The sequence below is a fragment of the Capricornis sumatraensis genome, chromosome 11, assembly GCF_032405125.1.
Source record: "Capricornis sumatraensis isolate serow.1 chromosome 11, serow.2, whole genome shotgun sequence".
Lineage (NCBI taxonomy): Eukaryota > Metazoa > Chordata > Mammalia > Artiodactyla > Bovidae > Capricornis > Capricornis sumatraensis.
In genome coordinates this window covers 81671874-81695812 of record NC_091079.1, presented here as the reverse complement: position 1 = coordinate 81695812, position 23939 = coordinate 81671874, and the positions used below count along the sequence as shown (strand labels likewise).

At 41.5% G+C, this 23939-nt stretch overlaps 1 protein-coding gene across 1 annotated transcript in view; it reads left to right on the top strand.

Moving 5' to 3' along the window:
• Positions 1–23939, top strand: part of GRHL2 (grainyhead like transcription factor 2) — a 125253-nt gene that overhangs the window by 37919 nt on the left and 63395 nt on the right. The window contains exon 7 of the mRNA XM_068983877.1: positions 23691–23785. Coding sequence (XP_068839978.1) covers positions 23691–23785 — 95 coding nt within the window. The remainder of the gene's footprint in view (positions 1–23690; positions 23786–23939) is intronic.

Sequence of the window (23939 nt, the reverse complement as noted above, 5' to 3'; positions counted from 1 at the left end):
TTGCTGGACTGTGCACGCCTTGTTTTTTAATTATTGTGTGTCTTCACTCCACTGTCTCTCATCTTTGTATCTTGACCTCTAGATAGTTCTGGGCCCCCCGCCACCCCCTAATCACATGCAGAGTAACTGCAAGCTGTCATGAATTGACCTAGCGTTGAGGTCCTGCCTCTCCCCTCTGCGCCTTCCTTTCCAGATGCTGAGAACGCTTTGCACTCTGGGTAGCAGGACTCGGCTGCTGCTAGTTCTGACATTCCTAAAAGCCAGTTCAGATGTGTGGTTCTTGTACATGAGGCCATAAACTATGCTGGTGGGGAAGGAAACATTAGCAACTAGCTCTTGGTGGATATAAGTAAAACAAACAAGCCCCAGCCCAAGTGCACTCTGCTGCTCTGCAAAGCACATAAGTAGAGTTCTCCAAGTTACACAAGTTCTTTCTTGTGAGCTCATCAGATAACAACAGTTAGTCTAGGTCATCAATATGTTCACATTCTGCAGCCCCAAGAGTTCCTGCACAGATTGTACCTACTGTATGGAATCACCACTTTGATGGTATTCTGTCCTTTGCTCATCTCTGAGTGTGAAAGCCCCTTTCTCAAAGGACATGGAGTCAGTGTTGATCCCATCTTAGTTACCACCAGCTTGCAGAAAGACAGAGTAATTCCACATTCACTCAGCAACCGACCCTTTGTTAGGAACTGGTGATTCAGAGATAAATAAATAAGGCAGAGCCCCATCTTCAAGCTGCTCCAGACTAGAAGCAAGAAGATGACTGGCTGATGTTATCACGTGGTGAGAGGCAGATGGGAGAAATATTTGCTGTAGTTTCTAAGTCCCCTCTGAAAAGATAACCAGAACATGTGAGGTCAAAAAGGTGGGGGAGGGTGCTACGAGCCAAGGAAACTGCCCATGCAGAGGTATAGGAATCAAGACAGTAAAACTGAGATTGGCATGCGATTTTATAAAATCTGATAAAACTGCTGGCAAAAATGGGAGGGGTGGAAACTCTCGTGCATGCTGGTGGGAGTATCATTGATTCAACTTACACAGTGAGTGGGGAGACAAGTAAACTGGGAATAAACTGGGCTGAGAAAAGGAGCTGGAAGGCTGTGGGAGTTGTGGAGAGGCTTGATTTTTAAGGGGAATTTTAGAGTAACCTGGTGGCTCAGTGAAGAATCTGCCTGCAATGCAGGAGACCTGGGTTCGATGCCTAGGTTGGGAAGATCCCCTGGAGAAGGGAATGGTTACCCACTCCAGTATTCTTGGCTGGAGAATCCTATGGACAGAGGAGCCTGGTGGGCTGCAGTCATGGGGTCACTGAGTCGGACATGACTGAGTGGCTAACACTTTCTTAGCGTGACAGGGGTAGGAAGTATAGATGGGATTTGCAGGTCTCAAGCTGTAAGAGGAGACCCATGTAAAGCTGTTTCAATGAGGTACAGATTGCAGCTCTGGGTCTCCCATGGAGGCTGAATGAGCCCAGCAGGGTGTTTTGGGATCCAAAGCCCAGAAAGTTCCTGGTATGAGAGGGCTGTTGATTCTGACCACACGTTTCCTGGTGGTCACCTCAGAGCTGCAGGTGCAATGCTGGGGAAATGCTCTCAGACCGTTGGGTGGGTCTCTGCAGAGGAGCGTCACCACACCAGATACTGAGGGGATCTGAGCTCAGAGTTTCTCATCTTCTGCCACTTTGGCACTAGCTTGGCTTCACAGAACCTTGCTTTGCAGTTTTGTTGGGGAGATTTTCAAAATGTGTGTACTTATACTTTTTTTATATTGAGGTGTAACATGCATAGTTTGTTTTTCATTAATCCATGTTTTTCTTTTGTTGAACAGAGTGGGCTTCAGAGATGCAGGAATATATAAGTGAGGGCCTATAAAAGATGTCACTCATCCAGGGGAGTGTTCCATTCGCCCATCGGTCCTCCCAGAACTCTGACAAGGGGGAGACTGGGCAGAAATACAGGCAAATGGAATTCTGTGATGAGGCGACATTTCTCTTTTATTGAGTTGCAGGGTTTGATTTGGGAGACTGCTCAGACGCTGAGGATTTTCAGCAGGACAGTGGTATCTGTCTTTCAGAGAGGTGGTTCTGGGCCAGGGTCCAGGTGGGATGAAGTGAGGGAGAGACTGGTTATAGCTGGGGAGAGACCTGGAGGAGTAAGCTGTAAAGGAGAGATGCAGAATTAACTCAGGAATGAGAGATGAATTCTATAACTGGTAGACTTTCAGAACTGACTGGCTGTAGGGATAAAGGAGAAGAAAAAGATCACAGAAAGAAAGTGCAGCTTTGCCAGCGAGGTAGGGATTGGGATTAGCAGCAAGCATGGTGCCCCAGGTGCCAGGGCAGTGGGGGCTGACTGATGCTGAGTCCAGCCAGAGGCACAATGACTTTTAGGCACTGTCTACACATTAAACAGGCTGGGAGTTCCCCGGGGACTCATTTGCACAGTGGAGAGATCCAGTTTTGCCCCATGTAACGACTTAGCAGCAGCAGCGGCCGCAAGCCATTTAAAAAATATTTGAAAAGGACTACCAATCACAAAATGAACCAGAATGCGTAGCAAGTCTACTCAAAGCATGAATAATTACAGAACCACTTTCTTGGGAAGGAATGTTTTTCTGTTTCCTTTCAAGCAAGGAAGGAAAATTATAAGACATTCAACAACTAACATTGATTTATAGAATGAAAAATCAGAAGCTACAGCAGATACATTGAGACTCATTCAAATATAGCTTCTCTCTACTGAACAGAATTAAGAATTACTTGCTTGCTTTACAGTGCAGCTTTTTCAAAATAATGAGCATCACAGTTTTTGCATTTTCCGAAAGGGTGGGATGGATGGTGATGTAATGAGACTAATTCCCCAAGCACATCCGAATGAGCAAAATTACTTGATAGTCACATCTAATGTAATCGGTATTGACATCATCTTGCTGTTAATTGTGAAACCAACCATTTGCTCTTTATTCAATCTGTCTTTGATTTTGCTTCCCAGAACGTAATCTTTCCCTGTATTAGTATGTATTAAATTGTTGATATTAATCCCATTGTTTTCCATGGTAATTGACAGGCAGTTATAGTCTCTTTGGTTATTAGCGTGTGATTATAGGATTTTCATCTGTGCCCTAATACAAATGTGTGTCTTTATTTTAAAATTGTGCTGTTGATAGCAATTTTATATTAAGATGAATTTTTCATGAATCCTTAAGTTCTGATGAAATCAAAACAGTTTTTCAAGTTTAGGTCTTGATAGTTTTCTTTGAGGGTCAAAGAGAAGCCTTTTGGGAGATTCTCAAATACAGAATTTTGTTGACCACTGTGACTTACTCAGCTTGGCTCATCTGTCCAGGGCTGGGAGCTCTCTTCTGTGTGGAATCGTACTCCACTTTCAAACAGGAATTGCGAATAAAATGAAGTGACACCTTTAGTTTTTCCTTTGAGCTTTCTAGAGGAGCCTGGCTTTGGATGTGCCTTACAAGTGTGCTTTCTTGCAGTTTTTATAGTCAAATGCTGGCTTGGGCTACTCAAAGCTGTGCAGAAAAGTTTGTGGGGGGGGAGCTGGTGTAGAGATTGGTGGGCTGGGAGAGGCATCTGCTGGTTTTCAAGAGGTCAGGTAGCCAAGTAGTCAGCATGGATCTGTGGCCCAAATGGGCCTCGATTCAGGCATGAGTAAGATGTGGGGTAGGAAGTGACTCCTCTTTCAAGAAACATGGATGGAAGGAAAAGAAGGAAATCTGCCAGGACCAGGGCCTGGATGTGTGGTCATTTGGTGAACTCTGACCTCGTCCTGGCCCCTTCCCTTGGGGGGAAGGCTGGGGGAACCCCAGATCACCGCTGGGTGCCCTGTAGCTTGCCTCTCTCTTCCCCAGGGTTGCCCACTCTGCCACTGAGTTTTGTTCTGTGGTGAGCTCTCCTCCCCCAGCACTGAACAAACCTGCCCTCTCCCAGCAGTTGGGAAAGTGTGGGACTTCCCTCCTTTAAAAATAACTCAAGGAAATGGAATTTTAATTTTTGATATTTCCTAGACTCTTTCCACACTTCTGAATAGATATGAAAAGTAAATTTGATTCAAAACCAAACCAAACCCCTTGAGAGCCCTCAACTTAAAAAATAAATAAATAATAACCCAACCCAGGGCTGGTTGGTGAGAGTCAGGGCAGTGAGTGAATCAGAGCTGAGATACTGGAGCAGCCTTGACCCCTGCTTCCTGCACGGGTGGGGGCAGGGAGGAGGGGTGGGGGTGTGGCCCCGGCTCTGCTCCGCCTGTTGTTTGATCATCAGCTCTGGTTGTTGCTACAGTCACAGGCAGTGCGAGGCACCCTCTGATTTACAGAGAAGCGCTGTAGACAGCTACTGGACAACTGTTTTCATCAGCAACTTTGGTTAGAAAACATGGCCGTGATAAAAATGGTAGGCTGTTAATGCTCTGTATTTAAAAGATGATACACTGCAAATATTCTTTAAACTTTAATCTTAGTTCAGGCAGAACATACTCATTTTCCATAAAAACTGAACCACTGTGAGTTTTCCTTTATTGCATGCGTGTCTCCGTATGTGTTAGGAGCTGATTCTTTTGGGGACAGCACCTCTGGGGAGAATCATTTCCTCCTTGGCGTGTGTGCCTAGGGTGATGGAGAGTTCCCTCAGCCTTCCCCCGAGACAGGGCCAGAGTTCACCAACTGTCCACACATCCAGGCAGATTTCCTTCCAAACTCTTGCTGGGTCTTCGTCTTTCCTTACAATCCATGTTTCTTAAAAGAGGCGTCACTTCCAAACCTTGCATCTTACTCATGTCTGAATCCAGCATTATCTGCCTTTTATTAAGATTTCTTTTTTAAAAAACTGGAGTATTGTTGCTTTACAATACTGTGTTAGTTTCTGCCGCACCACGAAATGAATCGGCTGTATGTATACATATCTCCCTCTTTTTTGGATTTCCTTCACATTTGGGGGCAGAGAGCACGGAGTAGAGCTCTCTGTGCTGGGCATGCTCGTCAGTCATCCATGTTGAACGCGTAGTGTGTGAGTCAGTCCCCGTCGCTCCACCCCATTGCCTCTCTTCCATCCTTGCACCCTTATGCTTGCTCTCTACGTCTGCAGCTCTAGTCCTGCCTTGCAAATAAGGTCCTCTGTACCATTTTTCTAGGTTCCACGTATGAAAGTGAAAGTTGCTCAGTCGTGTCCAGCTCTTTGCGACCCCGTGGACTATACACTTTTTGGAATTCTCCAGGCCAGAATACTGGAGTGGGTAGCCTTTCCCTCCTCCAGGGGATCTTCCCAACCCAGAGTTTGAACCCAGGTTTCCCACATTGCAGGCAGATTCTTTACCAGATGAGCCAAGAGGAAGCCCAAAATATGTTATATATTTATTTTTCTCTTTCTGACTTCACTCTGTGACAGTCTCTAAGTCCATCCATACCTCTGCAAATGGCACAATTTCATCCCTTTTAATGGCTGAGTAATATTCCATTGTGTGTGTGTGTGTGTGTGTGTGTATACACATGTATGTGTGTATATATATATGCCACACCTTTATCCACCCCTCCATTGATGGACATTTAAGTTGCATCCATGCCCTGGCTATTGTAAATAGCGCTGCAATGAACTTTGGGGTGTGTGTATCTTTCTTAATATTCAAATTTCTTAATGCCACATCTATAGGTCTGTTTCACCCCTAGGTTACTTCCAGCCTCCCCTTCATTTCTCCTCTAGGGCTCTCCTTGCCTAGAATGGCCCTTCCTCCCTCCTTTACCTGGCAGTCATCTCACTCCTAAGACCTTGCTCCACAACCCACTTGGGTGAGATCTTCCTAATCTTTCAGACATCGGCTGCTTCCTCCACAGATTTTAGTTTGTACTTAGACTGTAACATTGCTGGGTTTCACTTGGTTGATCAGTTTACATTCTGTCCATTCCACTAAATGCCAAGCTTCTCGAGGGGAGAGAAAATTTTTTTCTGTAACTTTTATATGAGCAGCACCTGGTACAGTGCCTGGCACAGAAAAATGCTCAACTAATGCTGACTAGTTGATGAACAAACTTCCGTGTATTGTTCTGTGTATGTAAGTAACAGCATGGTAAGGGAATATGTGCCTTGTTAACAGGGAAGTCAGGGTGGGGTTGGGCTCTGTCCTCTTCTGTGATGAAAGAATCAGTATTGGTCGTATTTTTTGGATCCCAGCTAAATGTGCATTTGGTACTTTGATTTCTTATATTTTAAAAATTGTTGCATTATTCTATAGACTTTTTCATGAACCATGGTTAACTCCAAGACTTAATTGCTAACATAGAAATATAATACTGACATTAATAAACCAAGGGGGAACTTCTCCTTTTTAACTTGGGGGCTTCATTAATAAATTTCTCCTTTTAAACTTAACTGGAAATTATTGTTATTTCCCTGAAACAAGCAGAAATTTGTTTTAAAGCAAACTTTACCAAGAAAAAATTTGGAAATTAAAAATTATAATTAATCTGGTCTTTAATTTGGGTTAATTTTTTTTTTTTTTCACTGCTCCTGGGAAGTGTGTTTGCCTGGTTATAGGCATTATTGTTTAAGAAACCTTTTCTGGAGAAGTACTTGCCCACTGCTGGCAATTTTAAAACCCTGAGTGGTTAACCAGAAGGAATGTTACGGAGAAGGTTAAAGTAGGAATGGGTGCTTGAAGGGCATCTATTGAATGGATGCTCTGAGAACCTGTTTCAGTGAAAGGCTGAAACTTTCTCATAACGAGATCGTGGTTTACACGATGAACTTTCAAAATGAACACACACACGCACAGAGCTAAAACCACTCAACAGACCTATCATATTTAATACTGTAAATACTCTAATTTCCTGTCTTCCACCATTTTCTTTTTCACATTTACTGGATGCCACATTGCTTCCTCCTACTTGGTCGGACCTTTCCTGTATCTTTAGCTATATTTGACCATGACGTCATCTCAAACATGTAATCTGTGCTCTCTATTTGATTTTATGTCTTTAAAAAATATTTATTTATTTGGCCCCGTCGGGTCTTAGTTGCAGCACCCAGGATCTTCGTTGCAGCATGCAGACTTCTCAAGTTGCAACCTGTACGCTTAATTGTCTCCTGGAATGTGAGATCTTAGTTCCCCAACCAGGGATCAAACCCATGTCCCCTGCCTGGGAAGGCAGATTCTTAACCGCTGGACCACCAGGGAAGTCCCTGATTTCATGTTTTTTGCTTGGGGCCTAATTATTTTCTTTCTTTAAAGATGCATTTAGTGAAACCTCGGCCTAATAGTCTCACATTTTTTAGTGTTACTTGGTTGACTTAAGAGTTACAAAAAAAGAAATCCTGGCAAGACAGTCTGATAGTGTCACGAGACTCATCTAATTACTGAACAGAACTACAGAGCTGGTCTTTTCAGCCGCGCTCCAGCAGGGACTGGAAACCTCTCTCACCCTGCCTTTCAGCAGGAACAAATACATGTCTTCCTTGTCTTTGCAGTACCCACAAGTGTGGAATTAGGCAAATGTAAAGTTTTTCTTCCCAGTTTACAAAATCTAAAACTTGCCAAGAGAAAGTTTTTTCTGTACAACAGAAAAAACAGAAAGTTTTTTATGCTGTGAGGCCAGCACTGTGTTATCTCCATTTCACAGATCAAGGAGCCAGCTTTCTTTTCTAAGGTGGCTGTTGATTTCCTCTGAGTGCACACCTGCAGTCCTCAGATGCTGTGATTCAGCATCTCCAAGGAGAATGGTAACAGCAGGAACTGCGTCCCTCCTTTGAAGGACACATTTATCTTCTTGAAGAAATATATGTAAGAGAATTGGAATTTCCATTTTGAAATAATATGTAAATCCTCTAATAATTGTTGAAAAATAAGTAAACACGAATAGCAACGTGAGTAATTCTAATAGCTGCTGCTACTGCTAAGTCGCTTCAGTCGTGTCCAACCCTGTGCGACTCCAGAGATGGCAGCCCACCAGGCTCCGCCATCCCTGGGATCCTCCAGGCAAGAACACTGGAGTGGGTTGCCATTTCCTTCTCCAATGCATGAAAGTGAAAAGTGAAAGAAGTCGCTTAGTTGTGTCCAACTCTCTGCAACCCCATGGACTGCAGCCCACCAGGCTCCTCCATCCATGGGATTTTCCAGGCAAGAGTACTAGAGTGGGGTGCCGTTGCCCTAATTGCAGTTAATGCAAAAATCCCTCATATAACAAACACCCCCCACCCCCATCGTCCACATAACAAACTTACCTTCCTTTATCTGTAGACCAGTTTGGTGAGTGACTGGGCAGCCAAGGGCTAATGGGAAGGTTGAAAGTAGAGGTTGCTTTTAATGGATCTTGAGCTACTGAAAGAATTGGGTTTGTAATTTCTGGTTGATCAAAGAGTAATCCACGTGAAGACTGACAATTCTTGCAGTGTGTCTGTGTCCTGCACCCCCAGTTACCAAAAAGTCATTTCCTTTTTTTGAATCTATTCAACTCAAAAGGGTAGTTATAGGTGCTGGAAAATCAGTTCTGACATTGAGGGCTACTAGATACTAGAATGAGACTTTGAGAGAGACTGGAACGTCTTAGGACAGAAAAGCAATCCCAAAGACTGTTGCTAATAATAAAGTACCATCGTTTGAGAAAGAGTTCCATTGTCTTTCATAAATTAGACTTGGTTTAACTAGGAAAGTGTCATACTTTCCGGAAATGTCAACTGACGTGGGGAAAGCTTGGGGACTTGTCCTAGAGGAAGGGAGCCTGGTGTGTAGGTCTGACATGATTTTGGCTGAATAGCCACTCTGGGCAGTAACTTCTAATCCTAGATGTCTATAACATCTTGTCCTCTGCCTTCTTCTAAGAGTGTTAGCGTATTAAGTAATGAAATAAAGAATGGAAAATTGAAATAAAACATGAATAGTTCCCACAGTACACAAATAAATTATATACCAAAGCACTACTCCTGTCTTCATTCATTTAGTGAACTGTCAGGATGTATTAGGCACTTTTGTGTTTTCACAAATTTAAAAGACACATAGTTTAAAAAGACATAATAGGTAGATTGAATTTAAATCTCACTGAGTAACAGACTGCTGAGAAGAGTTTAATTTTAAGCCCATCCCAGTTGATTTAAATTCAGAGCTAGAAGTCATGTTGTATATGTGTATGGGCATGTGTGTATATACACATAAAAGTGAAAGTATTACTCAATTGTGTCCTACTCTTTGTAAACCCCTGGACTGTAACCTGCCAGGCTCCTCTACATGGGATTTCTCAGGCAAGAATACTGGAGTGGGTTGTCATTCCCTTCTCTAGGACATATGTGTATGTGTGCCTACAAACAGAATATGACCTACTTTCAATCTGAAGTCAAGTTTATGGGTCAGGACCAGCATTCTTTTTCCCTGTTTTCCCATTATGGTTTGCTAGGCTTCCCTGGTGGCTCAGATGGTAAAGAATCTGCCTACAATGCAGGAGACCTAGGTTTGATCCCTGGGTCGGGAAGATTCCCTGGAGGAGGGATTGGCTACCCAGGATATTGAATATGGTTCCCTGTGCTATACAGTAGGACCTTGTTGTTTATCTGTGTTGTATACACTAGTTTGCATCTGCTAATCCCAAACTCCCAGCCCTTCGCTTCCCCAACCCCCTCCACCTTGGGAATCATAAGTTTGTTCTCTATACCTGTGAGTCCATTTTTGTTTGGCAGATAAGTTCATTTGTATCTTATTTCAGATATATATAAGTGATATCACATAGTATTTGTCTTTCTCTTTGTGACTTGCCTTGGTTAGTATGATCATCCCTAGGTCCATACATGTAACTGTAAATGGCATTATTTCATTCTTTTTTATGACTGAGTAATATTCCATTGTATGTATAAACATCACATTTTCTTTACCCGTTCATCCACTGATGGATATATAGGTGGTTTGCATGTTCTGGCTGTTGTAAATAGAGCTACACTGAACATAGGGGTGTATGTATCTGTTTGAATTATAGTTTTGCCTGGATACACGCCCAGAAGTGAGATTGGTGGATCATATGTCCCTTTTCACCACACCCTCTCCAGTATTTGTTATTTGTAGACTTTTTAATGATGGCCATTCTGACTGGTGTGATACCTCCTTGTAGTTTTGATTTGCATTTCTTGAATAATTAGTGATACTGAGCATCTTTTCCTGTGTCTGTTGGCCATCTGTATGTCTTCTCTGGAGAAACAGCTTTAGATCTTCAGGACCAGCATTCTTAAGCAATGAAATCAAACAGAATAAAAATATTGGGTTGGCCAAAAAGTTCATTCGGGGTTTTCCGTATCATTGGGGTGGCCAAGAAGTTCGTTCAGGTTCTTCTGGATGATGTAAACCTGAACGAACTTTTTTGCCAGCTCAATATTAGCATATCTGGAATGCAGTAACGGGTTGCAGTGTAAATGCTTTTCTTATTCTAAGTTTATGTTAAGGGCAATTGAAAGCTATCTCACAGGCCTGTATAATTCTTTCTCTAGAAATAGAAGGGTGAGTCAAACAAATAAAATATTAGGCTTCTCCTAATGGGAAAACTCCAAGAAAGAGTTCATCTTAAATGATATATGAAGGGTAAACATCATAACAATATTAGTAACTCCAGCTTTAATAGTGCCAAAGAGTCACTCTACACCAGTCACAATTCTGTGAGTCACAAATTTTATTTTTATAACGTCAGCCCCTTTTGTTCTGGATTATATATGGAAAGGTGCTCATTGTAAAGGTTATATATTACAGAACTTCTTAGGTTTCAATCCCACCTTGTCCCTTTCAGAACTAAGGGACTGCCAGGAAGGGGAGGTACTTGATGCATTTGCCCATTATACCAAGTAGGAATAATTTTAAAAAGCTACTAATCAGAATTATCTGAGGTTGTGTTCATGAAGTATGTGTATTTAGCACACACTCAGCTCTCAAAAACTGGTGGCTGTTCCTAACTGTTTGCTCAGGACCCAGTGGTGGAAATACATTTAGTGCCTCTAAAAATCAGCTCAAGTGTCAACACCCTTAAGGAAACCCAGGTCACCTCCAACTTGGTAAAAATATATAAAGGAAATCATGAACTCAGAGTTCTTGTGAGTCATTCAGATTTTAAGAAGCTGATTCTTTAGTTTTGAAAACAGAAAAAAAAAAAATTCAGAACCTACTTCAACTAGGGTTTATTTATTTTTCGTATTTCAAGTCAGAGCGAATACTCTTAGGATGACCCTCGACTGTTTCCGAAATTTGAACTGATCCCATTTGTCATTGCAGATAGAGGGACACAGATGTTTGAGGACAGAAGGGATGGGGGAAAGTAGGAACCAGCGTTGTTTCTGTCACTGACTACAGGACCAGTGAGGTCTGTTCTCTTAGACATTATCTCTCTTTAATGGCTGAGGAAATACAAGTGCAGTAATTCACTGGTGGTCTCAGGCTTTGGTGAGAGGAGGATAAATTTAATTCAGGTCTAGGTATCTCCCCTGCCAGTGTTTTTTCTCTCTGTGCTTTGAGCACCACCGTATCAATGGACTCCTTGTAGCATCCTGACCCCAAATGCATAAGATGCATAAACTACCACAGGTTCTTCTTGGCTTTTCACAAGAAGCATCTTCTTGGGCTGTGATGTATTGCACACTGAGTTGGTACTAGTGTGCCTTGAGTCATTTTCAGCCTTCTGGCTTCATTATTATACCAGTCCAGGCAGAATCCACACCTTTCAAAAGAGAAGCAATTTTTGCATTAATTATACCACTTCTTTTAATCTCCAACAATACATACAAAAATAATAAGGAGTAGTTATAATTTACCAAGCACATGAACTTAATTAAGGTAAAGGAATGACTAGTTCCTTTGACAGCATTCCAGAGTCACACTTACACATACAATCAGTTTGAAGAAAACAACAAAAGTCTGAATTTAAAGACCTTTTGGGACTTCCCTGGTGGTCCAGTGGTTAAGACTCCTTGCTCCCAAAGCAGGGGGCCCACGTTCGATCCCTGTTCAGGGAACTAGAGCCCACATTCCACAAATGTGAGTTTGCATGCCACAGCTAAAGGATCCTGCTGCTATGACTGAAGACCCAGAGCAGTCAAATGAATAAATAAATGAATAAACAAATGTTTTTTAAAATGAAAAAATAAAGGCCTTTTAACAGACCAATATTTATATGCAAAAAAATAAGAAGGGTATAACAAAGGAATTCACTGGTCTGCTTTCCATAGCAATTAAAATAGAGTGGATACCTATAATATCAGCACAGAATATAACTCGCCAAAAACATATGGAAACTATTGCATATCCATTCTTGTCTAGCAGTCTTTTGCTGATAACACTGTGAAGTTTGTCATCTCCCCCCGGTGGCTCAGATGGTGAAGAATCCACCTGCAATGGGGGAGACCTGGGTTCAACCCCTGGGTTGGGAAGATCCCCTGGAGGAGGGCATGGCAACCCACTCCAGTATTCTTGCCTGGAGAATCCCTGTGGACAGAGGAGCCTGGCGGGCTACAGTCCTTGCAGTCACAGAGTCGGACACGACTGAACAACTACGTGCATACACATCCATGGCTTTCTTAGAGGGCTAATTTGTGAGCTTTCTTTCCATCCTCCCAGGGTCTGCAGGGTATGGAGATGTGTTCTTTGCTTCCTCTTCACTGCAACATCCCTGACTTTGTCCTGGTTTGCCCAGGCATTTGCAATGGTCCAAAAATGTCCAGACTCTCCTCCTCAAACTTCTGTCCTCCAGCACTTCTCTACCAGCTAGTTTCCACATAGGCTATGCTATGATTTTTCTCTGTAAGATGTTAGTGGCTGGTGGCCATTTCTTGTTTAATCTGCAAGATAAACTTACAAGATAAATATAGGTAGTGGTTAAAACTATGGCTTTTGGCATTAAACAGACCTAGATTCAAATCACAGGTTGTTCTGATACCAGCCATGTTGCTTTGCACAAGCAGCTTAACTTCTCTTTAGAAGAGAATGCTGATACCTATCTCCTGGAGCCGTGGTGAGGATGCTTCCCTGGTGGCTCAGAGGTTAAAGCGTCTGCCTGCCATGCAGGAGACCTGGGTTTGATCCCTGGGTCAGGAAGATCCCCTGAAGAAGGAAATGGCAACCCACTCCAGTATTCTTGCCTGGAGAATCCCATGGACGGAGGAGCCTGGTGGGCTATAGTCCACGGGGTCGCAAAGAGTCGGACACGACTGAGCGACTTCACTTTGTGTCAGGAGAAGGTTTGGCATTTGGTAAGAGCTCACTTTACGGCAGGTATTCGTGTCCCAAGAGCACTTGTATTTTCATGTCAGGAGATGACAGTGTTTGTTCCCAAAGAGAGTCCTAGGATGGGATTCCAGGCCAGTAGAGGTCTTGGAGCAGGTGAGCCCCGGGTCTTACCATGTAGGTAGCTGCCTGGCCCTCTTGTATGTATGTGGTGTTGGCATCTACCTAAGAGGGGAGACTTGAGGATGAAGACTGTCTGTCTCATGGACATCATGGATAATAATGTGGGACATCACTGTAGATGGAGTGCTTTCTAAGTCTATATGTGAAATAAATTGAATGCACAAAAAGGATTCAGTCATTTCAATTTGCCGTAGATCCGTGCTACCCAGTCTGGTCTCCAGACCAGCAGCATCAGCCCTGCCTGGGACCTCATTAAAAAGGCAGCTTCTTTGCCACATCCCAGACCTATTGAATGAAAATCTCTGGGAGGTGGCTCAGTCATCTCCATTTTACCAAAGTTCTCATGGTGATTCTGATGCACCCCAGCACTCGAGAGTCACTATAACAGAACATCCGCACAAGGCTATAAACCATGAGAATCCAGAAACTATCAGTCTGCGTCTTTGGAGGCTATCCTAACAGGCCCTAGAGAATCTTCATGGCTGTGCGTTCCCATACGCTTCACTTTGACATTTCAAGGACACACCCAACCTGAGAACAGACCCTGGAAAGTTTGACTCTATCACCAGACATGACATTAACATGAGATCAACGTCACCCTTAATTCATTAGATTCTCATTTCTTCTTTCCATGGTTTTGTTCTTTTTGATGCTTTGAGCTGGTTGTGTACTTTAGGGTTATCCTTTTGCGTGTAAATCACTAAGATTAATAAGAAGTACCTTCTTAACTCAGATGTATTTGACATACTTTTTTTTTTTTTTTTTTAGAAACCTGTTTTAGCCGCTTGTAATTTTGTTCCATCATGCCAGTTTTGGGAAACATCTAAGCCATATTTCTATTTATATCTCCATGCTCATCAAGTAGATGTTTATATTCTATAGATATTTACAAACTAGTGTACAAGTAGCTTGTGTGTTGCCTCATCATCTTTTTTAGGAAAGAAAGTCCGTTCAGAATGTAATACAGTGTTTTACTGGGCTTCAGTTTACGGTGCTTTACAGATAAAGCTTTTTTAAAAATTGGATGTTTGTGGCAGCCCTGCAGGGAACAAGTCTGTTGGCACCATTTTCCCAACAGCATCTGCCTGTGCCACATCTTGGTAATTTTCTCCATATTTCAGACTTCTTCATTATTGTTGTATTTGATATGGTGGTCTGTGATCAGTGAGCTTTGACGTTGCTATTGCGATTGTTTTGGGACATCACAAACCACATCCATATACGATGGCAAGCTTAACTGATAGATGGATGTGTTATGATTTCTCTACCAACAAGCCATCCCCCCATCTCTCCCTCTCTTCAGGCCCACCTGTGCCTGGAGACAAAATATTGAAATTAGGCCAGTTAATACCCCCAACAATGGTCTCTAAGTGTTCAAGTGAAAGGACAAACCTTACCTCTCTCACTTTCTTTTTCTTTTTTCAAAATTCTTTTTTTTATTTTTTAAATTCTGAAGGTATGATAATACATTTACAGAAAATACAGAACAAAATTACATATAGTCCCACTATATATTACAATTATTTTTAAGTAGTAAATTAAAATTTTAGTTGGAGTTTCAATATCAAACTCTCAAAAATTAATAGAATGAATATATAGAAAAGTAGAAGGATATAGTAGACCTGAAAAGCACCACGAACCAAGTCAACATAGTTAAGACTTACACAATTTTCACACAACAATAAGACATACATCTATCCAAGTTCTCATAGACTATAAACCAGGAGACACGAGAACATATCCAGGGACATAAAACAGAGTGCAAAAATTTCATGGTTTAAAGATATTGAAAGCATAGAGTCTGTTCTCTTATCACTGTGTTGCTGCTGCTGCTGCTGCTAAGTCGCTTCAGTCGTGTCCGACTGCGACCCCATAGACGGCAGCCCACCAGGCTCCCCCATCCCTGGGATTCTCCAGGCAAGAACACTGGAGTGGGCTGCCACTTCCTTCTCCAACGCATGAAAGTGAAAAGTGAAAGTGAAGTCGCTTAGTCGTGTCCGACTCTTAGCGACCCCATGGACTGCAGCCCACCAGGCTCTTCCATCCATAGGATTTTCCAGGCAAGAGTACTGGAGTGGGGTGCCATTGCCTTCTCCATCACTGTGTTAGAATTATCAAAAGATAATTATGCTAGAAACAAATTATCAAAGAGATTTGAAAATAACCCACACATTTTCAAGTGCAGTGTGACATTTACCAAGAGAATTATGTCTCTCACTAGAAATCATTAAGCTTAGTGAGGAAAGCATGTCAAAAGCCAGGAGAGGCCAGAAGCTAGGTCTCTTGCCCCAAGCAGTTAGCCAGGCTGTGAACACAAAGGAAAAGTTCTTGGCGGAAATTAAAAGTGCTAATCCAGTGGGCACACAAATGATAAGAAAACAAAACAGCCTATTGCTGACATGGAGAAAGTTTTACCACTCTGGGTAGAAAATCAAAACAGCCACGACATTTCTGTAAGCCAAAACCCAGTCAGAGCAAAGCCTTGACTCTCTTCCATTCTGTGACAGCTGAGAGAGGTGAGAAAGCTAGGGAATCACAGTTTGAAGCTAGCAGAAGTCAGTGTATGAGGTTTAAGAAAAGATGTCATCTCATTAACTTATAAAATTGCGAGGTGAAGCAGCCAGTGCTGATGTAGAAGCTGCAGCAAGTTGCCCAGAAGATCTAACTAAGATAATTCATGAAGGTGGCTACACGAAGTGAAAGTGGCTCAGTCGTGTCCGACTCTTTGCGACCCCATGGACTTTACGGTCCATGGAATTCTCCAGGCCAGAATACTGGAGCAGGTAGCCTTTCCCTTGTCTAGGGTATCTTCCCAACCCAGGGATCAAACCCAGGTCTCCCGCATTGCAGGCGGATTCTTTACCAGCTGAGCCACAAGGGAAGCCTAAGAATACTGGAGTGGGTAGCCTATCCCTTCTCCAGCAGATCTTCCTGACCCAGGAATTGAACCAGGGTCTCCTGCATTGCAGGTGGATTCTTTACCAATTGAGCTATTAGGGAAGCCCCCAGTTATCAATGTAGATCAAAAGAAAATGCCATCTAGGACCTGCATAGCTATAAATGCAACAACGAAGGCTGGATGACAGCACAGGTGTTTATGACATGGTTTATTGAATATTTTAAGCCCACTGTTGGAACCTGCTGTTCAGAAAAAAAGACTCCTTTCAAAATATTATTACTGTCCATTGACGATGCATCAGGTCACCTGAGAGCAAGGACTGAGAGATACCACAAGATTATTGTTATTTTCGTGCCTACTAACACAACATCCATTCTGTAGTCCATGGATCAAAGAGTAGTTTCAACTTTCCAATCTTATTATTTAATAAATACATTTTTAAGACAATGGCTGCCATAGATAGTGATTCCTTTGATGAATCTGGACAAGACTGATGACCTTCTGGAAAGGATTCACCATTCTAGATGGCTTTAAGAATGTGGTTCGTGGAAAGAGGTCAAAATATCAACATTAACACGAGTTGGGAAGATGCTGATTCCAGTCTTCATGGGATACTTTGAGGGCTTCAAGATTCAGTGGAAGAAGTAACTGCAGATGTGGTGAAAATTGCAAGAGAATAGAAGTGGAGCCTGGAGATGTGGCTGACTTGCTGCAATCTCATGATGAAACTCTCATGAATGTGTAGTTGCTTCTTATGGATGAGCAAAGTGTGTGGTTTCTTGAGATAGAATCTGCTCCTGGTTACAATGTTGTGAAGACTGCTGAAATGATAACAAAGATTTAGGCGATCATAAAAACTCAGTTGATAAAGCAGCAGGAGGGTTTGAGAGGATTGACTCCAGTCCCGGAAGAAATGCTATTGTGGGTAAAATGGCACAAGAGTATTGTGCTCTGCAGCACAGCATTGTGTGCTACAGAGAAATCATTCTTGAAAAATAGAGTCAATCAGTTCGGCTCATTTTAAGGAATTGTCTCATTTTAAGAAATTGCCACAACCACCCCACCCTTCAGCAACCACCACTCTAATCAGTCAGCAGCCATCAACTCCAAGCAAGACACTCCACCTGCAAAAAGATTTTAAAAAAAAATTATGACTCACCAAAGGGCCAGATGATGGTTAGCATTTTTAGCAATAAAGTTTTTTGAATTAAGGTATGTAATTAACTGTATTAACTGTATGTATTAACTGTACCTGAATTAAGGTACAGTTTTTTAGACATAATGCTATTGTGTACTTAATAGACTACAGAGTAAATGTAATTTTTATATACACTAGGAAACCAAAATATTGGCATGATTCCCTTTATTTCAATATTTGCTATATTGAGGCTCTCTGGAGCCAAACCCCACAAAATCTCTGAGACATGCCTATATGTTCAGCATGAAATGCTTTAAAAGAAAGTGTTATGACTTTTTAGCTACAGTGGCTCTCATACAAGAACAAGCCATGCATTCAAATCATAGGACTTCCAATCATAGGAGGGAATCGCAGATACAGGGGTTGATGATAACTCTCTCAAAAATTATATGTTCATATCCTAAGTACTAGATCCTGTAAATATGACCTTGTTGGGGGAAAAGGTCTTTGCAGGAATAGTAAGTTAAGTATCTCTAGATGAGATCATCCTGGATTATGGTGGGCCTTAAATCCAATGACAAATCCTTAGAAGAGAATAAAAAGGGGGAAGAGACACAGAAACACGGAAGAGAACGCCACACACAGACAGAGGCAGGCTAGACTGCTGGGTCTGCAAGTCCAGGGACGCCAAGCATTGCCAGCAACCACCAGAAGCCAGGAGAGCTAGGAACCTTCAGAAGGTACCAACCCTGCCAACACCTTCACTTGGAACGTCTGGCCCCAGAACCATGAGAGAATAGTTTCTGTGGTTTTAAACTTCCAAGTCTGTGTTATTTGTTATAGCAGCTCTAGGAATATAAACTCATGACACCAGCTCATGACACTCCCTTTTTTTGCAGCTACCAACATTTATAAACCTTAGGTTAGGGAAACTTTCTTGAGGAAATAGATTCAGGAAGAGTAACAATAGGTTTGTTGCTGTTTAGTCGCTAAGTCGTGTCTGACTCTTTGTGACCTCATGGACTGTAGCCCGCCAGGCTGCTCTGCCCATGGGATTCTCCAGGCAAGAATACTGGAATGGGTTGCCATTTCCTTCTCCAGGGGATCTTCCTGACCCGGGGATTGAACCTGCGTCTCCTGCGTTGGCAGGTGGATTCTTTACCACTGAGCCACCTGGGAAGCCCCTCTAACAACAGGTTGCTGAGGTTTTATTCCTACACCAAGGATCATGAACCCTTAAGCCAGCAATACTCATCAGAGGACATTAAGACAGTTTTCAGAAACAGGAGACATATGTATTAGCGTTCTGTTTATTGGACTGACATGCATGTGGACAAAGCAGTATCAGTGTGTATAAGTCATGTCGAAAACTTTGACTGTCACCATGTGATAGCAGGGCTGTTTTGCCATCTATAGGTGAATGGCTTAGAGACCCAACAAAGGGAGTCAAGAAGAACAGGTCTTTCTTGCATAAGGTCCAACGGGAGTGTGTGATGCTGGTGTCTTAGTTTTGTTTTTTGTTAGACTATTCATGGAACCATTATTCATTTTTTACTCAAACAATTTATGGAATGAATCTTATCTGAATAATGTCAAACACGGAGAAGGCAGCAGTATTAATGACAAGTTCCTTGCCTTCATGCACATGTGTAGCTAATGAGAAATGATAGTGATAAATAAACAAAATATTGATGTGTGGTATGAAGGAAATGAGTAAATAATTTAACAACCTAGTAAAAAGTAGCCTTGCCAGTCTTGTTTTTGGCATAAAGTGAAAGTGAAAGTCGCACAGTCATGTCCAACTCTTTGCGACCCCATGGACTGTAGTCCATAGGATTCTCCAGTTCAGAATACTGGAATGGGTAGCCATTCCCTTCTCCAGGGGATCTCCCCAATCCAGAGATAAAACCCAGGTCTCCCACATTGCAGATGGAATCTTTACCAGCTGAGCCACCAGGGAAGGCCACCCCCTTTTCTTTGAAGCATATTAAATATAATGGTGTTGTTCATTTATTTATTAATCTACTTAATTATATTCTGTCTCCTTCTGAACTGTAAGCACCACGAGATCAGGGACCTCATCTTCTCTGCTGATCTCAAGTGTAAGGATGCTGCCTGGTATATAGGGAACACAGAGCAAATATTTATTCAATGTATTTGTGGACTGAGTAAGGGAAATTGGATTCCCAGGCAGCTCAGTGGTAAAGAGTTCACCTGCAATGCAGGAGACTCAGGTTTGATCCCTGGGTTGGGAAGGTTCCCTGGAGAAGGAAATGGCAACCCAGTATTCTGCCCCTGGACAGAGGAGCCTGGTGGGCCATGGGGTTGCAGAAGAGTTGGACAGGCCTTACAAGAGAACATGATGGAGAGAAACTGGCAGATTCCCTGGGCAAAACTAGGGGACCTAGAATGCATTTTATTTGTATTTGTATCGCATTTGTTTTTAAAATTCTTTACTTTTCTAAGCTAACATTTTTTTAGGGGAGAAATTTTTCAGGTAGAGAAGGTATGAAAAAATAAAAACTTGTAAGATCTAGAATAAGTGCTTGACCAAACCACTTTTATTTATTTCTCTTTATTGCTAGATATGGTATTTGTTTTTTAAATTTATGATTGATGATGATTTTTAAAAGGCTTATTAAAACTTCAAAACAAAATTGTAAGACTATTTTTAAAAATAGATAGCATGAAGAATCAGGGAGCTCTATTTGTTTAAGTTCAGTGATCTTTTCTCATTTCAAAATTTAAGAAATTGGCCTGCTGAAAACACAGGTTTGTGTTTAAAATTATCTGAAATATAGTCATAAAGACTTGAAAATTTTAGGATATAAAATGGTTTTCCTTTGCTTTCTGTTTTATCTCTTTAACTTTAAATATGTACTTTAAATCAAGAAAATTTGAATTTCCTTAGAGAAAAATGAGCAAAAGACAGAATAATAAACTGTTGCAATAAATGAGTAAATTTTAAAAACAAAGAGAAAGAATATAAAGAAACACAAAGAACCAGAAGCCAAATGGAAGACTGTTCTATTCTTTAACAATCAAGGAACTGCAAATAAAATAATGTAACCTGCTTTGCATACCAACTTGGAAAGAGACAGTTTGAGGAAACAGGAAGTCATACAGTTATTGTGAATATAAACTGTTTTAACCTTTCCAGAAGCAATTTGCCAAATGAATTATGAGCCTCGAAAATATTTTGCCTTTGACCTATTAATTTCACTTCTGAGAGTATATATTAATGAAAAAGTGAAGTATATATGGCTATTTTGCCATGAAGATAATTAGATGAAGTGCTGTTTATGGTAGCAAAGTATTAGACATCATTTACAAGATCAATAAGAGCAAATAAAGTTTATAGCATTTTATCTTAATCCAATATAATAGTACTTAGCCATTAAGACTATTTTCCGCAATTTTATTTAGTGACATGGGAAGATGCTGAAGATGTATTACAGGGGGAAAGTAGCAAATTAAAAAATAATTGTTACAATATTGTATTAAATATTTACATATTTTGGAGAAAGGGAGACAGAGACTGAGGTAGGAAAAACGAAGGCTACACAGATGTGTTTGTAGTGGGTGAGAAAATTATGCCTGCTTTTCAATATTTTTCTTATTTGTTCATGGTCTGTGACTTTCCTATGGTGATCACACAAGCGTCTATGTTAAAACGTGTGTGCTTTATTTAAAATGTGAAGATCCATAGTCTTGCCTTAAAGTTTCCCCAGAGAAATGAATAAAATTACGGACAAAGGGCATGAATAGTCAGTTTATGTAAGGAGATACCTGCTTGGCTATCCTGGATGTGAAGAGATGCTTGAACTCATAGGTGATGGAAGAAATGCAATTGTAATGTCTTTGAGATACCACTTTGTACCCACTGAATTGGCCCCCAAAGGAGAAATTTGGTGAGAAAGAAGGGAACTAGAATTCTGGTCAGAGTCTAGACCAGCATTACCCTTTATAGGAAATGCATCCAAGGCCATTCTGAGAGCACATCGAGGTAGGTTTTCCTGCAGTTAACCATCAATCCAGGTCCCAGTAATAATAAGAATTTTTTTTTTCTTTTAAACACAAAATCAAACTGACTTTGTTATATTATGGATTATTTTGAGCTCATTAGTATTATGGGCTTTATTTTATTCGGAGAAGGCAGTGGCACCCCACTCCAGTACTCTTGCCTGGAAACTCCCACGGATGGAGGAGCCTGGTAGGCTGCAGTCCATGGGGTTACGAATAGTCAGACACAACTGAGCAACTTTACTTTCACTTTTCACTTTCATGCATTGGAGAAGGAAATGGCAACCCACTCCAGTGTTCTTGCCTGGAGAATCCCAGGGACGGGGGGGAGCCTGGTGGGCTGCCGTCTATGGGGTCGCACAGAGTCGGACACGACTGAAGCGACTTAGCAGCAGCAGCAGCATGGATAGAAAAATAGGAGTCCTACTTCTCTCAGTCTAATTCACACAAAGTCTGTTGTATGAATAAGAAAAAGTAAGTAAAATTTTGGCAAGTGATCACATGAATTTAGATTTTGTGATAAATGAGGAGAAAATGGCTTAAACGATCAGATATATGAATTTTAGGAAAGCAGACTTCAAAAATTTGCAGCATTCACGTAGAGAACTTGCTGAAACCTCAAGAAACCACCAACCCTGGAGTCGCAGAGCCACTTAGGACACAGGTGAGGAAATGACCGTTTGACTAGAAACATGTCAGATATTGTAGACAAAGAATGCTTTATACACCCTGAAAGTCAGTCATCACAACTCACTCCTAACTTAGAAAAACATTCGCAAAGATTTTATAAACAAAAAAGACTCCAATACGGTCAGCATTGTGCCTTGCTCTGACCCCCACTGTGGGGCCAGAGTATAAGCAGAGAGAAGTGTGCAGGGCCTGATTGTGAAGGATAGTGTAGGTCACGCTGTATGTTTTAGCCTTAAAAAATTATTAAAAGCATGTAATTAGAATTTTCATTTTAGAAAATAATTATAGAAATTTAGATTAAAAGAACATACGTGATTAGGTGATCAAGCTGTGAATGAAACAGATCTCAAAGGAAAGCAGATGGGCCTTACCATGATGCCAGCCAAGCAAGACGTGGTCGGTGTTTATTTCGTACACAAGAGATGGAGTGAAGGAAGGCTGTCATATCCAAGGAGGCCAAGAGTAGAGGGAAAATCCAGATGGTGAGCACAAGCTGAAGCCTCAGGAAGTGGTAGTGGGGATTAAGAGTAAGAATATCATGTCTACCCCTGAAGACCAACTAAGGCAGTGACAGTGCAGACAGAAGACCAAGGATTTTTATCACAGTGTTGTCTGCGGTCCCGGAGAGCTGGAAACTACTGAAGGCTCATCTCTGGGGAGAGGGGATAAGTAAATGTGGTTGACGGTCACCACGGAATTCTGTGCAGCCACAGCCAGGATGAGGCATGCAACCAGTAAAGTGGTTACATCGGAAAAGGCCCATAGTGAGGGTTGCCAGATAAAATTGAGAGTTAAGTTTGAATTTCGGACAAACAACAAATACTTTTTTAGAGTATGGTCCAAATATTTGCTAAATCTGGCAACCCTGGTCATAGCATGGCACAGTTTGTGAAAATGAAAGCTATGTACACAGACAGATCGACCCAATTTATTTCATAAGCATATAGAGCAAACATGTCAATAGCTATTGTGGGGGCAGGGGGACAGAGGAGATAAAAAGGAATAAATAAATATTACATAAATAAATGAGAGGGCCTTAAGTTGACAGGTGGATGGTAATGAACTGAATCAGATTCACTCAATTCTCTGTACCTAAATCCAAAAAGAAGTAAAAAAATATAAATTTTTCTGCACTCTCCTGGATTTTTTTACTGAAGCTCTGAAGACACTGCCTGGCTGATAGATTATTCTGTCCTACAAAACGGTCCCTATAAAATAGTCTGGCATTGCTGGCAAAATTAAGTGGCAGAAAAGAGAGTAGGAGAAGGAGTGGGTACGTGACAAGGGACTCGGGGAAGAAGTTTATAAACCGAATGAAAAATGAAACTAATGAACAAATCATTTAGGAACACTGCTTCTCCCAGATTTACTGTTTTAATACAGGAATGGGCTCACATTCTTATAGAGTAAATAGTAGTAAAAGATTATCCATAAACGCAAATCCTTAATTGTTGCCATGGCAACAGTCAGCCGAATAGACAAAGTTGCAATTTCCCCATTGGAAAATGATGCTTCAATACATGTCACCAGTAACACTGACTCTTAATTTTTTTTTTTTTTCATGTCACAGCTGATTACAAGGAGAGCTTTAATACGATTGGCAACATCGAAGAGATTGCCTATAATGCTGTTTCCTTCACCTGGGATGTGAATGAAGAAGCAAAAGTGAGTGAGAAAGTAGCATTGACTCATTGGTCATACCTTTTAAGTATCACAGCCTTTCTCTGCAGCGGATTCTTTGACAAAAGCCTCTGTGAGTAGAGAAAGATCTGTTAACTTGAGCCAGAAAAACGGGAAATGAACCTATTGGATTTCTCTA